General features: G+C 40.3%; 1 protein-coding gene across 5 annotated transcripts in view; it reads left to right on the top strand.

Annotated features, from left to right (window-relative positions):
- The window catches only part of asb3 (ankyrin repeat and SOCS box containing 3), a 72,027-nt gene extending 61,194 nt beyond the window's left edge, over positions 1 to 10,833 (top strand). For 3 of the 5 annotated variants that reach the window (XM_072265193.1, XM_072265197.1, XM_072265196.1), the window contains exon 10: positions 93 to 2,287. In XM_072265193.1, coding sequence (XP_072121294.1) covers positions 93 to 319 — 227 coding nt within the window. In that variant the 3' untranslated portion in view covers positions 320 to 2,287. The other 2 variants (XM_072265194.1, XM_072265195.1) reach the window with 2 other exon arrangements.
- The last annotated feature ends 4,888 nt before the right edge of the window (positions 10,834 to 15,721 follow it).

Genomic DNA, 15,721 nt, shown 5'->3' with positions numbered 1-15,721 from the left:
CTCATTTATACCAAATGTATGTAATATTCTTTTTGCTTTTCTTTAAATTTTGATGTCTGGTTAATTCTACTTGATTTTCTGTTCCAATTTAGATGATATTCCTCCTCTGACACACCTCAGCCGTTTAAAAATTCGATCAACACTGAAAAGTGAACATCTTCGTTCTGATAAATTTATTCGCCAGTTACCACTCCCATCTTGTCTGCATGACTTTCTTCTTTACAAGGACATATTGAAATTGTATGGAATTCCTGAAATTTCAGAGAATCGAGAAGAAATGGAAGCAGTTAATAGTTATGTGGAAAATTCGGAAAATTGATTAAAGAAAACATCAGATATGGAAGGTAATGAGCCCAAAGGTGCGCTGGGGCAGCCACAAGTGTCACCATGCATTCCGGTGTAGCATAACATGCCCACAATATTCAGGTGAACAACACAAGCAGCAATAACAACAGCAGTAGAACAAAACAAAACAGCAAAACAAGCCCTTTCCTACCTTCCCATCATTGCACTCCCTCACGCGCACACAGGCAGGCCTCCAGCCCCAAGGCAGGCTGCCTCCAGTACTTGGCTCTGGATTCTTGGATGTTGGGCCTCAACCTCCAGTTCTTGACCTGGAGTCACAGGCTCGACCTTCAGGCCTGTGCCCCTGGATTCGCTGTCTTCTGTCTTCGAACTTTGGGCTTTCTACCTCTTGACTTGCAGAGCTGTGGACTGTGGCCTTTGGCTTTGCCCTTTTGACTACTGACCTCTGAGTATTGACCCCAGGACTCTCCGATCACTGTTTTGACCTTTAAGCCCTGACCGACCCTACCTCTGAACATTTCGGGTCTCAACTTCCAGACCCTCACAGACCACTGATGGCCGGTGGCCTGGCTCCTACCATTCTTGTAAAAATTGCCTTGTAAATCTAAATTAAACTTTTCCCTTCTCTTTAATCCCACAGTTGTTCAGCACCCACTTGTATGTCATTTGTGGGCCTTATCATGAGGCCTGACTAGCTGTTTGACAATGGTAATAATTACAGTCAAGAATAATTCTGTTTTCAGCCAGCATGTCCACCTACATCAAGGTGTTGCAACATGCTCGTGGGCTGAAAGCCAATTCTCCCCTTTTATGTAGAGACAAAGCAAACAAAGGCATACAAATGTGTATGGAGCCTGACAAGATCAAAACAGGAATAATTTTCTTCAGTTTTACAATTGACAGTAAGCTAGAGAGTCATAGAAACATAAAGCACTGAAATAGGCTCCTGGATGCACCGTCCATGCTATTTATCATATTCATGACTGAGATGAGGTGAATTTTTCTTCACCCAGATGACAGTGAATCTCCAGGATTCTCTTCTGGTGAGGGTTGGAGAGGGTCTGTACTGACTATATTCAAAGATAGAAATAAATAGACTTTTGGATATTAAAAAAATGAAGAACTATAGTAGCATAGCAGTTAGCGCGGCACTGTCACAGTTCAGAGCATTCCGGAGTTCAGAGTTCAATTCCAGCAGCGTCTCTAAGGAGTTTGTACGTTGACTCGTGAAACGCGTGGGTTTCTTCTGGCTGCTTCTGTTTCATCCCACAGTCCAAGGATGTACTGATTAGTAGGTGAATTGCTCATTATAAATTGTCCTGTGATAAAACTAGTTTTAAATAGGCGGTTCCACATTGTATCTTAAATAAATAAATACATAACTAAACTGATAAATAAATTAAAAAACTAGTTAGTCGTACAGAACTAAACAGGCTCCGTAATCCACTATGTCAATGCCCATCTTTGATAAAGGGATCCAGCCTGTACTCTTGAATGCTGGGGTGGTAGACATTGTACTGTCACCATCCAAACATCCATCATATTGAATGAAATTGTAGAAAGCTGATTGCCCTGATTCATTCCTTTAAGTGGAAAATCTGTAAAATGTTTACACCCACATGACCAAGGACCTTAATATGTTTTTGTCACTGAATCAAATGCCTTGATGAAATTAAAAAACGACAGCAAGGTCTTTTCATTGCTCTAGACACCTGTTAATGATTTAAGATTGTGATATTTTGATCATAATTGGGGGTCATCTTTAAATACTCCTGTAGTCATTCAGAGTCATATCGACCAATCTTACAGCTAATGTTTTTGCAAAAGTCCAGAGTTAAATCAAACTAACAGTTACCAGCTTTCAGTTATCAATGGTTTGAAACTTAATTCAGTTATTTTGTCTTGAGAGTGCCTTTTGCTGATGTCATCTGGAACTTTAACATATTTAATCTGCGAGAAATAAAACTGTGTTGTAACCTCAGATATCTTTCGTGACTTCATCTAAAATCATACAGTCCCACTTGGCAGCAGGTTTGTTTTTATCAAGTCACGCTGATGATTACTAATAAATTCTCATTCCTAGCTCAAGATGAACAAAGGCTAAACTTAACTTTTTCAGCCTTGTTGAAAATTTCTGCAGACAGAAATCAACAACAAAGCTGATAAAGGTAAGTTTGTAGATTTTTAGTGAATATTAATTTCCAAAGGGTAGGTCACATTAGCATGGCTCCATTTTAAATGCTTAGTCCAGGGTCTCCTATTTTCTTTCAGCATCATGTACTTAACTTTGTGTTTGGTACATCTGTTCCTCATACCTGAAATGAAGATCTTTTTCCTCCTTCAACCACACAATACTTGCCCCATACATGATGCCTTCCCACAGTTTGTTGTTCTGGCCACATCACTAACATGCATGTAGTCTTGCTTTTCTTCCCACATTTGTCTTGTCACTCAGAAAGCCTACATTGCTGAGAAACTGTAAGATGGAAATTCTGCTGCTGTTGGTGCTACCTATGCTAGAACCATTATTGTCATCAGTCTTGTAGGAATTAACATACATTTTAACATTTCTGATTATACCACTGAAGCCAGCACTGCAAAACCAGTAACCTCAGTAGCTAATTTCTTTGTCCTGTCTTACCTAATGGTATTTAACTTGGTACAAGTAATTGCATGGTATTCATTAACTTTTCCAATTTTGGCACTTTGCACCCTAATAGGCATACCAAAATGGCGTCCTCTTAAAATGCTTCTGGAAATCTTTAAAAGCTGCAAAGCTCTCTTTACATAAATTACATCTAATTATGGGATATTCTATCCCATTCTCAGTTGACTTGACACCACTTTCAGGATTAAATTTCATTGCACATCTGTGGTCCTTTGCAAGCCATCCCTTACTTAAATAGGTTTTTTAAAACCTGGGAATTTAAAGCATTTGAAATCATCAAATAATGCTAGAACTATTCCAGGGTTAGCCATCTAAAAAGGTACAAATATCATTTACAAAAAAAGTGTTCTACAGAACTGTCTTCATCACCGACATCTACAACCTCAACATTTTTGAATAGCCTTGGGTGCTAAAGATCTATTACAATCATATCATCCTTGAAAGTTTGCAGGAGGCCAAATGGCATCTACCTGTTTCCATTTGTAAAGTTCTTAAGAAGCACAATCTGGGCTTAAAGCTGGTTATTTGCTGATAATCATAGATTATTTAATCATTAAGCATAAAATAGGAAAAAGCTCTTTGGCCTTTCTCATTGCTGTACTTGTTGTTTGGGAAAAATAATATCTGGTTAGTCCCACATCATTGTTCTTACATTTTAATTATAAAATTTAAATATTTATCCAGTTTCCATATGCATTCTTCTTCCTTGATCCCTTTACAGTCATTAACATGGTTCACGATGCAGTCAGTCTTCATTGCCTTTCAATAGTGCAGTTGAGAGAGTTTGCCTTTGCTTAATTTCATTCCTTTTCCTCAAATCATAGAATGTTTCCAGCAGTAGCTTTCTCCCAGCTGAAACACTATTTTTGGAGTCCTAACAGAATCTGTTTTTTAGTTCTGTTTGATTGAAACATTTGGTTTTCAACAACTCAATTTTTGTAGGGACAGGGTCTTTAAATCTAGCAGAGAGGAGAGTTGCATTCTACCTAGAATTGGAGAGGGTTATAGTTACACTCTGGAGATCAAAGGCAAATAAATAATATCTAGCTTTCCTTTTTTGCATTAATTTCGCCTGCATCCTCCATTATCTTCTCCCAAGTTGCATATTTTTTGGTTGCTTAGTTAATTGGCCACTCTAAATTGTCCAGAGTGTTTAGGTGAGTGGTAAAAAGTGAGTGGAGTTGCTGGGAATGTGGAGAGTATAGGTTTAAGAAAAAATTAGTACAGAAAATGGAATCTCTTGAATGTGATTGCTCCATAAACTGGTCTAGACTCAGTAGACTGAAATGACCTGCTTCGATGAAAGATGAAATACATTTTGTAATAGTTCTTTTGTATCATTAAATCATTTTGTGTATTATAGCCAAGACAATATTTTTTAAAAATTCAAAAGTACCATGGCTATATACAAGGTTCTTTAAAGGGACATTTGAGATTAGTTTAATGGGTCTTTAATTTACAGAAAAACAATGATTTATAAGTTATCACCAAGTAATTTAGCTTGAGATTTGATTATATTTTATTTGACTGCCTAATGGAAATTGATCAAGGCTGCTGAAGGAACATTTTTCATTTTATTTTAATACAATGGAGCTGAAGCTGCATAAATACTAAAGCAAACCTCTTAGAAGAGCTGCCAGAAGGTCATACAGTAAGTGGAAAATAAACCATAGTGACTGTGAATAAGAATATGGTTATACTCTATAAACTGAATTTGCAATCTACAGTTTGAATTTATTTCTTCTAAATGGGTGGTCAGGTGAATGTACTAAATTGAAGGAAATTTACCTTGAATTTATGAAGCTTTTCAATTGCAGTAAAAATAGTTACTAGTCAAAGGAGGACAGCAAAAATACATGAAAAGAACACCATAATACATTTGTATTCTCTTGAAGCCTATATTGTTACCATGGTAGTAAACAGTGATCACATTTGCAGCAGGTGTTGGCTGCTCAAGCACCTTTGACCTTGATCAGTGATCCGGAGCTTGACCTCAAATACTTGGGGGAGGGGAGGATTACCTGGACACAGTATCCAGCAGGCAATCACATCCCTTAGACTATCTATCTCTAAATTCGCAAATGGTCAAGGCAGGATAGTATGACTGAAAAAGAGTCAAATAGAAGGATCTTCAGAATAGTTCCAGAGAAGCCACAGTCCTTATCCAAAAGGTACCAGATTCTTCCTCATTTTGTGGACAAGGGTTAGGAGAGGATGTGCAGACTGTAAGACCATTAAACAGGGATCCATTCAATGGGAGGGGTGTGGAGGGGGAAATGGTAGAAGTCACATGGGATAATGTAGTTAGGGGAACAGACACTGCTCTCTGTGCAAAGTATGAGAGCCCAAAAGGCTGTGTTTTCTGCCTGGTACTAGAGTCAAGTACCAGTACTCAGAAGAGTTGGAGAAGAACTTGGAGTGGGAGTAGGAGGATCCATTTGACATCCATGTAATGACATGGGTATGGTTAGGAAGGATATTCTGCTGAAGAAATTTGAGCCTGGGCAAAAAGCAAAACCACAAACATGATTTGAAAGATAGAAAAGGATTAGGGAAGTAAGTGTGTAGTTTAAAAGCGCAGTGTGGTAGAAATGGAGTTCAGTTCATGGAGAATGTTCCAATAGGATGTGCTTCACCTGAATCATGTTAGTGCAGATATAGTCAGTCAAGATGACGCCAGAGGACCTGATCAATGGCAACCTCCTGTTGACAGTTCATGAAACTATGTTTTTTACTGCTTTCAAATATGATTCTACTACTAAGCTGTGATTGGAACCTGTGATTTACATTTTGATAGTGCGTTTTGGGTTGAAGGAGCGATCTGGGACTTTGCTGTCTCTGAGGGAGGTCGGTGAGGTTTGGTGCAGAATGTGTGGTCTGGATGCCTGGAAGTCTGGAGACGGGGTGTGAGCTCATGACTGACTCCATTGCTTCTCTCTGATTGACACATTGAGCAAGGTTGAAGTAGACGAGGATGAGAGTGGAGGATGGGTGGGTGTTGGCTGCCATCACCCTGCATTTGACCGGTCTTCCCTTCCCTCCTGCAAGCTGCTGTCTGAAGAAGTGCAGGAGTCTTGGAATCAACGTTATCAGGATTGATTGGTGAGGCTGTGGTCTTGTTTTGGGGGACTTTGAGGTTCATGTTGCATGCATTCCTGGACCCTTTTTTAAAATTTGCTGTTTTTTGACTGGTTTGATAGGGGCAATCAATACAAACGGGGGAGCTTTGGTGAAGAATGGCACTGCATTGACTAGCAGCATGGTACTAAACTGAATTAAACTGAATGCTACAGAACTCATGGATTGATGTTTGATATTCTATGTGTTGTTTGCTCGCTTTTTGCCATTTGCACAATCTATTCCTTTTTTTGAGTGCTGGGTGTTTGATGTTTTCTTGAATGTGTTCCATGGTATTTCTTTGCTTCATGACTTCCTGCAACAGGACAAATCTCAGAGTTGTATTCTGTGTACATACTTTGAAAATAAATGTGCTTTGAATTGTTGATTGCAGGATGACCAGGACTGGGTGCTCAATATTCCAGGTTAGAAAATATTCAAAAGAAAAGGCTGAAAGGGAAAGATGGTATGGTAGTGTTATTAATTGAGGACGGTATCAGAGTGGTGTGTCATGATAGAGGCAATGAATAATAAGGTAGGATTGGTTTGGGTGAAGTTATGAATAGCAGGGTCAAGAAGGTGAGAGAAGTCTACAAGCATGTAAAATGTGATCTTGTGATAGGGCTGAACAACTAGTGCCTTTTGGAGGGCTCTGAAATTGTCATGAAGTTGTAATCTACATATTAATTGGACAAACCATACTGCCAATGGTATGGAAGATGTGCAGTGCATTAGGGGTTGCTTCTTAGAACAGTATGTCACGGAACGTAGTTTGGAACAGAATATTTATTTATTTAACAATACAGCGCAAAGCAGGCCCTTCAAGCAGCACCGCCCCAGCAACCCCTAACACCCCCACCCCGGACAATTTCCAATAACCAATTAACCTACCCGGCACTTCTTTTGACTGTGAGAGAAAACCCATGCATTCCACAACCCCCGACACCTTCATTTAACCCTAACAGAATCACGGGAATCTTTCAAATCTTTCAAATCTCTTACTAACTCTTCCTTCAGTTAGTCCTGACGAAGGGTCTCGGCCTGAAACGTCGACTGTACCTCTTCCTAGAGATGCTGCCTGGCCTGCGGCGTTCACCAGCAACTTTGATGTGTGTTGCTTATAAATGAACACTGTCAGATATTGAAATAACTGATTCAGAACACACAACACTCCCAATTAGAAAGAGGGATTCCATGAGAAAGAGACAGTCTGTGGTTACCAAAGTAGGTGAAGGATAATGTTAAATTGAAAAACAGGGCATCCAAAGTGGCATGGGCAGGTGGTAGATCTGATGACTGGGGTCTAGCAGTGAAAGACTTAAAAATCTAATAATAAGGGAAAAGATTGATTTTGAGAGGAAAATAGTACCGTGCTCTGTGGTCAACAGCCTTGAAACAGGATACCCAGAGGCCCTTTTTATCAATGCAGTGACTTTAACCAGGCCCAATTCAAAAGTGTGTTACCAAAAAACTGCCAGGCATCCAAACACACTTGACCTTTGCTAAACAACGGAAAACATCTATCAAGTCACCCCCCTGCCAGTTTGGTAAATTAGCTTACTGGACTGTGCTCTTTAGGTCATGAAGAAAACAGAAGCTGAAATGTGAGCATCCAGTACAGAAAGTTGTTCAGTGCTGGTCTGAGAAATGGATGAGCCTCTACATAATTACTTTGACCATAAGACATAGGAGCAGAATCAGACCATTCGGCCCATTGTGTCTGCTCCACCATTCCATCATGGCTGATTTAGTATTGCTCTCATCCCCATTCTCCTGCCTTCACCCCGTAACTTGTGACACTCCGATTACTCAAGAACATATCAAATATACCTTAAATATACCCAATGACTTGGCCTGTACAGTTGTCTGTGGAAATGATTTCCATAGATTCACCACCCTCTGGCCTAAAGAAAATTTTCCTTCTCTCTGTTTTAAATGGATGTCCCTCTATTCTGAGGCCGAGCCCTCTGATTCTAGATCCACTATAGGAAAGATCCTCTCCACATCCATTCAACATAGGCCTTTCAATATTTGATAGGTTTCAATGAGCCCGCCCCCCCCCCATTCTTCTAAACTCTAGCAAATACAGGACAAGAGCCAACAAATGCTTCCCATTGTCGTTAATCTCCTCTGAACCCTCTCCAATGACAGCATAGATTTTCTTCGAGAAGGGACCCAAACTACTTCCAATACTTCTGCGGTCTGACTGATGCCTTATAAAGCCTCAGCATTACAACCTTGCTTTTGTATGCTTGTTCTCTTGAAATGAATGCTAACATCGCATTTGCCTTCCTTACCACCAATTCAACCTGCAAGTTAACCTTTAGGGAATCCTGCAGGAGGGCTTCCAAGTCCCTTTGCACCTTTGATTTTTGATTTTTTTTTTCCCATCTAGAAAACAGTGCACACCTATATTCCTTCTAACAAATTGCATGACTGTGCACTTCCCTACACTAAATTTCATCTGCAGCTTCCTTGCCTGTTCTCCCAGTCTGCCGAAGTCTTTCTGCAGACACCTTGCTTCCTCAACACTATGTGCCCCTCCACCTATCTTCTGATCATCTGCAAACTTGGCCACAAAGCCAACAATTCTTTCATTCAAATCATTGAGATATGATTTGAAAAGAAGTGGTCCCAACACCAACCCCTGCGGAATACCACTAGTCCCCTGCAGCCAACCACAATAGGCCCCCTTTATTCCCATTCTTTGCCTCATGCCAGTCAGCCAGTCTGTTCATGCTAGTATCTTTTCTGTAATGTTATGTGCTCTTCTCTTGTCAAGCAGCCTCAAGTGTGGCACCTTGTCAAAGGCCTTTTGAAAATCCAAGTAAACAACTTCCACTGACTCTCCTTTGTCTATCCTTATTTCTTCAAAGTGTTCCAACAGATTTGATAGGCAAGATTTCCCCTTAAGGAAACCACCCTGACTTTGGCCTATTTTATCATGTACATCCAATTACCCCAGAACCTCATTCTTAATAATAGACTCCAACATCTTTCCAACCATTGAAGTCAGGCTAACTGGCCTATAACTTCCTTTCTTCTGCCTCCCTCCATTCTTAGAGAGTGGAGTGACATTTACAATTTTCCAGTCCTCTGGAACCATTCTAGAATCTAGTGATTCTTGAAAGATCATTATTAATGCCTCCACAATCTCTTCAGTTACCTCTTTCAGAACCCTGGGGTGCAGTACATCGGGTCCAGGTGACCTATCTACCTTCAGACTTTTCAGCTCCCCAAGCGCCTTCTCCTTAGTACTAGCAATGACACTCACTTCTGCCCCCAGGTGCTCTCAGATTTCTGGTATCCTGCTAGTGTCTTCCACAGTGAAGACTGAAGCAAAATATTTATTAAATTTGCCATTTCTTTGTCCCCCATTACAACCTATTCAGGGTCATTTTCCAGCAGTCCAATATCCACTCACGTCTCTCTTTTACTCTTTATATATATATATATATGAAAAAATTTTGTATCCTCTTTTATATTGTTGGCTAGCTTACCTTCATATTTCATATTTTTTCTCATTAGGGTATTTTCAGTTGCCTTCTGTTGGTTTTTAAAAACTTCCCCATCCTCTAACTTCCCACTAATGTTTGTTTTTATTATATTATATGCCCACTCTTTTGATTTCATGCTTTCTTTGACATCCCTTATCCCATACTTCCTTTATACCACTTTATCTTTGGAGTACATCTTTCCTGTTCCTTCTGAATTGCTCCCAGAAATGCAGCCACTGTGGTTCTACTTTCATCCCTGCTAGTGTCCTTCCAATCAACAATTGGAACAATCAACAATGGCCAATTTTAGCTTCTCCTTTTCAAAGAAGAATCTAAAATCAATAGTCAGTGGATTGTCTTACATTCAAAGACTCTAGGCAGCCTGTGTAAGTATAGCACCACCATGAAGATTGTGCTCAAACCAGACAATCTAGGAGTTTCCAAACTGGAAACCGCAGGTGAATCAGGTGATCCACTCCTTACTGAAGTCCAGGATGCATTGTGTTCAAATGAGGTAACCCTGACCTTTTCAAGGAATTTGAGATACAATCTACGGAAAGATATCGGGGCTTCCAAGAGACAATAGCAATTCAATGCATCTGAAGCAACAGTCACTATTGCAGCTCGATGAAGCATCTGGCCTGGATGGTGTCCCTGACTGTGACCTGTGCCAGCTGCTCAGTGCAGGATCAGGGGTATTTGCAGACATAACAGTATGTCAGAGTACCGAATGGAGATGGAGGGCTTAGTAATATGGTATCATGACAGCAATCTTTCCTTCAATGTCAGCAAAACAAAAGAGCTTGTCAGTTGTGCTAAGGTCAAGAGGGTGGAGAGCTTCACGTTCCTTGGAAGAAACATTACCAATAGCCAGTCCTGATCCAACCACGTAGATGCCACAGCCAAGAAAGCTCATTAGTGCCTCCGGAGGCTAAAGAAATTCAGCATGTCCCCTTTGACCCTCACCAATTTTTATTGATGCACCATGGAAGGCATTTTCTATCCCGGTACATCACAGCAACTGCTCTGCCCATGACTGCAAGAAACAGAAATCTGAGATTCCTTTTGATTATATATAGGATGTAGAGTGTACAGTATATTTTTATGCAAAAAGTTTGGCATGGCAAAATTAATTATTTACTTGGCACCAGCACAAGCTCAGCATAGGCTATTTTTAATTTTAGAACAAAACAGATGAAGGTGTCCAGTTCTGCACCAATGAAAAGTAAATGGTAACATGAACAAAGCAGTAACAGTATATTTTAAAAAGTATGTCATTTTTTCATTACAATAAACTTATAAATAAAACAACATTACTTTTCGTGTGCACTTAAATACGCCATCAAGTAAGTTTGGTGTCTTCATGCTTGTGTGATTTGGGCAGCTTTTGCAGGCTGCTGTTCTGTTCACAATGCTCTTTTTGCTGCAGTCTATTTAAATCCTTTTTAATTATGACAAACTCTCCGAGCTCTCACTTAGAGTCCAATATTGAATTATCTTCGGAATATTTTCCTTTGCTTGTCAATGAAAAAATTATGGTCACTAGATAGGACATTTATGTAAAACAGTGGCCCCATTATTTTTAGGTTCTGGCAATGTCCTTGTAAATCAGCTCCAATCATCCTATCATGTCTCTTAAGACTGAAGTTTATTTATCCCATGTGCATGGAAACGTACAGTAAAATGCATTGTTTGTGTTAATAACTGACACACTGGAGGGTGTGCTGGGTGTAGCCCATAGGTGTCGTTACACATTCCAGCACCAACATAGCATGGCCACAACACTCAGCAGACCAACACAGAGCACAACAAGTGACAAAACAACTAGAGCAAAACAAACCCTGTTCAGTGCTCCTACCCACACACATATACTCAGACTTGGACACACAGACATTGGGCCTTCAACTACCCTAGCAGACTTGCAGAGATTCACAGACCTGGGGCATCGGTCAAAAGGCCTTGACTTCCAGACTTCCAGTTTAACCCTTGGGATTCCATCCTTGGCATCAACCATACAACCATATAACAATTACAGCACGGAAACAGGCCATGTTGGCCCTTCTAGTCCGTGCCGAACTCCTACTCTCACCTAATCCCACCGACCTGCACTCAGTCCATAACCCTCCATTCCCTTCCTGTCCATATATCTATCCAATTTAACTTTAAATGACAACATCAAACCTGCCTCAACCACTTCTGCTGGAAGCTCGTTCCACACAGCCACAACTCTGAGTAAAGAAGTTCCCCCTCATGTTACCCCTAAACTTTTGCCCTTTAACTCTCAACTCATGTCCTCTTGTTTAAATCTCCCCCACTCTCAATAGAAAAAGCCTATCCACGTCAACTCTATCAATCCCCCTCATAATTTTAAATACCTCTACCAAGTCCCCTCTCAACCTTCTACGCTCCAAAGAATAAAGACCTAACTTGTTCAACCTTTCTCTGTAACTTAGGAGATGAAACCCAGGCAACATTTTAGTAAACCTCCTCTGTACTCTCTCAATTTTATTGACATCTTTCCTATAATTCGGTGATCAGAACTGTACACAGTACTCCAAATTTGGCCTTACCAATGCCTTATACAATTTCAACATTACATCCCAACTCCTATACTCAATGCTCTGATTTATAAAGGCCAGCATACCAAAAGCTTTCTTCACCACCCTATCCACATGAGAGTCCACCTTCGGGGAACTATGCACCATTATTCCTACATCCCTCTGTTCCACTGCATTCTTCAATGCCCTACCATTTACCATGTATGTCCTATTTTGATTAGTCCTACCAAAATATAGCACCTCACATTTTTCAGCATTAAACTCCATCTGCCATCTTTCAGCCCACTCTTCTAACTGGCCTAAATCTCTCTGCAGGCTTTGAAAACCTACTTCATTATCCACAACGCCACCTATCTTAGTATCACCTGCATACTTACTAATCCAATTTACTACCCCATCATCCAGATCATTAATATATATGACAAACAATATTGGACCCAGTACAGATCCCTGAGGCACACCACTAGTCACTGGCCTCCAATCTGACAAACAGTTATCCACCACTACTCTCTGGCATCTCCCATCCAGCCACTGCTGAATCCATTTTACTACTTCGCTATTAATGCCTAACGATTGAACCTTCTTAACTAACCCTCCATGTGGAACCTTGTCAAAGGCCTTACTGAAGTCCATATAGACAACATCCACCGCTTTACCCTCATCAACTTTCCTAGTAACCTGTTCAAAAAATTCAATAAGATTTGTCAAACGTGACCTTCCACGCACAAATCCATGTTGACTGTTCCTAATCAGACCCTGTCTATCCAGATAATTATATATACCATCTCTAAGAATACTTTCCATCAATTTACCCACCACTGACGTCAAACTCACAGGCTGATAATTGCTAGGTTTACTCTTAGAACCCTTTTTAAACAATGGAACCACATGAACAATACGCCAATCCTCCGGCACCATCCCTGTTTCTAATGACATTTGAAATATTTCTGTCAGAGCCCCTGTTATTTCCACACTAACTTCCCTCAGGGTCCTAGGGAATATCTTGTCCAGACCTGGAGACTCATCCACTTTTATATTCCCTAAAAGCACCATTACTTCCTCTTCTTTAATTGTCATACTTTCCATAACTACCCTTCTTGTTTCCTTTACCTTACACAATTCAATATCCTTCTCCTTAGTGAATACCAAAGAAAAGAAATTGTTTAAAATCTCCCCCATCTCTTTTGGCTCCGCACATAGCCATCCACTCTGATTCTCTGAGGGACCAATTTTATCCCTCACTATCCTTTTGCTATTTACAAATGGTTTGTATATAACTGTAGAAACCCTTTGGATTTATTTTCACTTTACTTGCTAAAGCTGCCTCGTATCTTCTTTTAGCTTTTCTAATTTCTTAAGGTTCTTTTTACATTCTTTATATTCCTCAAGCATCTCATTAACTCCAAACTGCCTATATTTATTGTAAATCCCTCTCTTTTTCTGAACCAAGTTTCATATATCCCTTGAAAACCATGGCTCTCTCAAACTTTTAACCTTTCCTTTCAACCTAACAGGAACATAAAGATCCTGTACCCTCAAAATTTTACCGTTAAATGACCTCCATTTCTCTATTACATCCTTCCCATAAAACAAATTGTCCCAATCCACTCCTTCTAAATCCTTCTGCATCTCCTCAAAGTTAGCCTTTCTCCAATCAAAAATCTCAACCCTGGGTCCAGTCCTATCCTTCTCCATAATAATATTAAAACTAATGGTATTGTGATCACTGGACCCGAAGCACTCCCCAACACATACCTCTGTCACCTGCCCTATCTCATTCCCTAACAGGAGATCCAACACTGCTCCTTCTCCAGTTGGTACCTCTCTGTATTGCTGCAAAAAACTATCTTCCACACATTTGACAAACTCCAAACCATCCAGCCCTTTTACAGAATGGGCTTCCCAGTCTATGTGTGGAAAATTAAAATCTCCCACAATCACAACCCCAGGACTCATCAATCACTGAATACTAGGCTGTGAATTCCGGACTCTCCAATGATGGGACCCAAATCAGGAAGCCCTGAACTCTGGTCTAACAGATTCACAAACCCAAAGGACCATCAGACATCACTCGTCCTGCTCACGTGGACCTCCGACTCCAAAACCCACCAATAACTTGCTGACTCTGGGGGTGGGGGGAGCCACAAGCTTTCATCCGTGCTGAGCTACCAGTCTGACATCTGGCTGGACATTCAATTCCACCCCACCCCTAGCTGGAGCTTATTTTGCCTGTTGTCCTTAAAAACTACAACCACCCTCCCCTCCTCACTGCATGCCAGCCCCCTTTATCCTCTGTCTCACTACTTATACTGGCCATCTCCCTTCTGCACTCCCAGATGCGATGTTTTGACCCAAAGCACCAACAATTCCTCCTACTGTACAGATGTTGCTTGACCTGCCGAATTCCTCAGATTGTTTCTCTGCCTTGCATAACATTGTATCAATTATTACAGGGTTTGTCCTTGCATTACCTAACATTTCAGGTTAAATTCCATTTGCTGCTTTGCTGCATATTTTTTGCTATCTTCCTGTTGACTTTCTCCCTTGCTATATCGCATGGGCAATGTTTTTGTATTACCTACAAACTTATTAATTATGCACCTCTACACTTGTCTAGCATCAATATCTCTTACGAAAGAAGTGGAGACATTGACCAATGGACTCTTTGCTGCCACTGATCCACCTTGTTCCTTTCCCAGTGACTGCAAGGAGTTTAACATTCTGTGCCATATTTCCTGTGGCAAATTATAAGAAACAGAAGCTGGAGTAACCCAACCCTTCATGTCCCCTCCATTGGAAAAGGTCTTTACTGATTTCTTCTCTTTGTATTACTTTTCTAAATGGATCCCATATTCCTTCATCCCCTTAATGTACAATAGTGTCTTCCTGTCTTGAATATGCTTGGAAAATGAACCCCATATACAGTACTGTGAAAAATTCTTAGACACCTGAGAATTTTAAAAAATGTGGTTTTAGATGGTTCGGCCTTCATGGAGCCCTGATCTCAACAACATCGAGGCTGAGATTACCTGGAGAGATAGAAGCAAGTGAGACAGCAAAAGTCTAACGAAGAACTGTGGCAACTTCTCTAAGGTGCTTGGAACAACTTACCAGCTGATTTTCTGATAAAACTGTACGACAATGTACCTAAGAGAATTGATGCAGTTTTAAAGGGGCAAAGGGTGGTCACATCAATTATTGATTTGACTTAGTTTTTTATAGTACAATTTCTGACATTTAGAAACTTTTTACTTCATTATTTTTGAAAGTATCATCACTTTACAGGATTCTTCTTTATATGTGCCTAAGACTTTTGCACAGTGTTGTACCTTCTGGCTGAAGAAAGATTTTATCTTCTCCATCATTAACAGCAGACGTCTAATTTTGACTCTGGTTCTGGAACCTTATCCAGGGGAAACAGCATACTCTATCTTGGAAAGCCTTTTAAGAATTTTATATGTTTCACTGTGATCACCTCTTTTAAACCTTAGAGAGCTACAGACCCGGTCTACTTAATCTCTCGTCAAATGGAAAGTTTACCATTCGAGGAATCAGTCTGGCAAAATCCGTATAAA

This window comes from Mobula birostris, chromosome 8 (assembly GCF_030028105.1).
Source record: "Mobula birostris isolate sMobBir1 chromosome 8, sMobBir1.hap1, whole genome shotgun sequence".
Lineage (NCBI taxonomy): Eukaryota > Metazoa > Chordata > Chondrichthyes > Myliobatiformes > Myliobatidae > Mobula > Mobula birostris.
The sequence above is the reverse complement of the archived record's forward strand: the minus strand, read 5'-3'. Positions and strand labels throughout refer to the sequence as shown.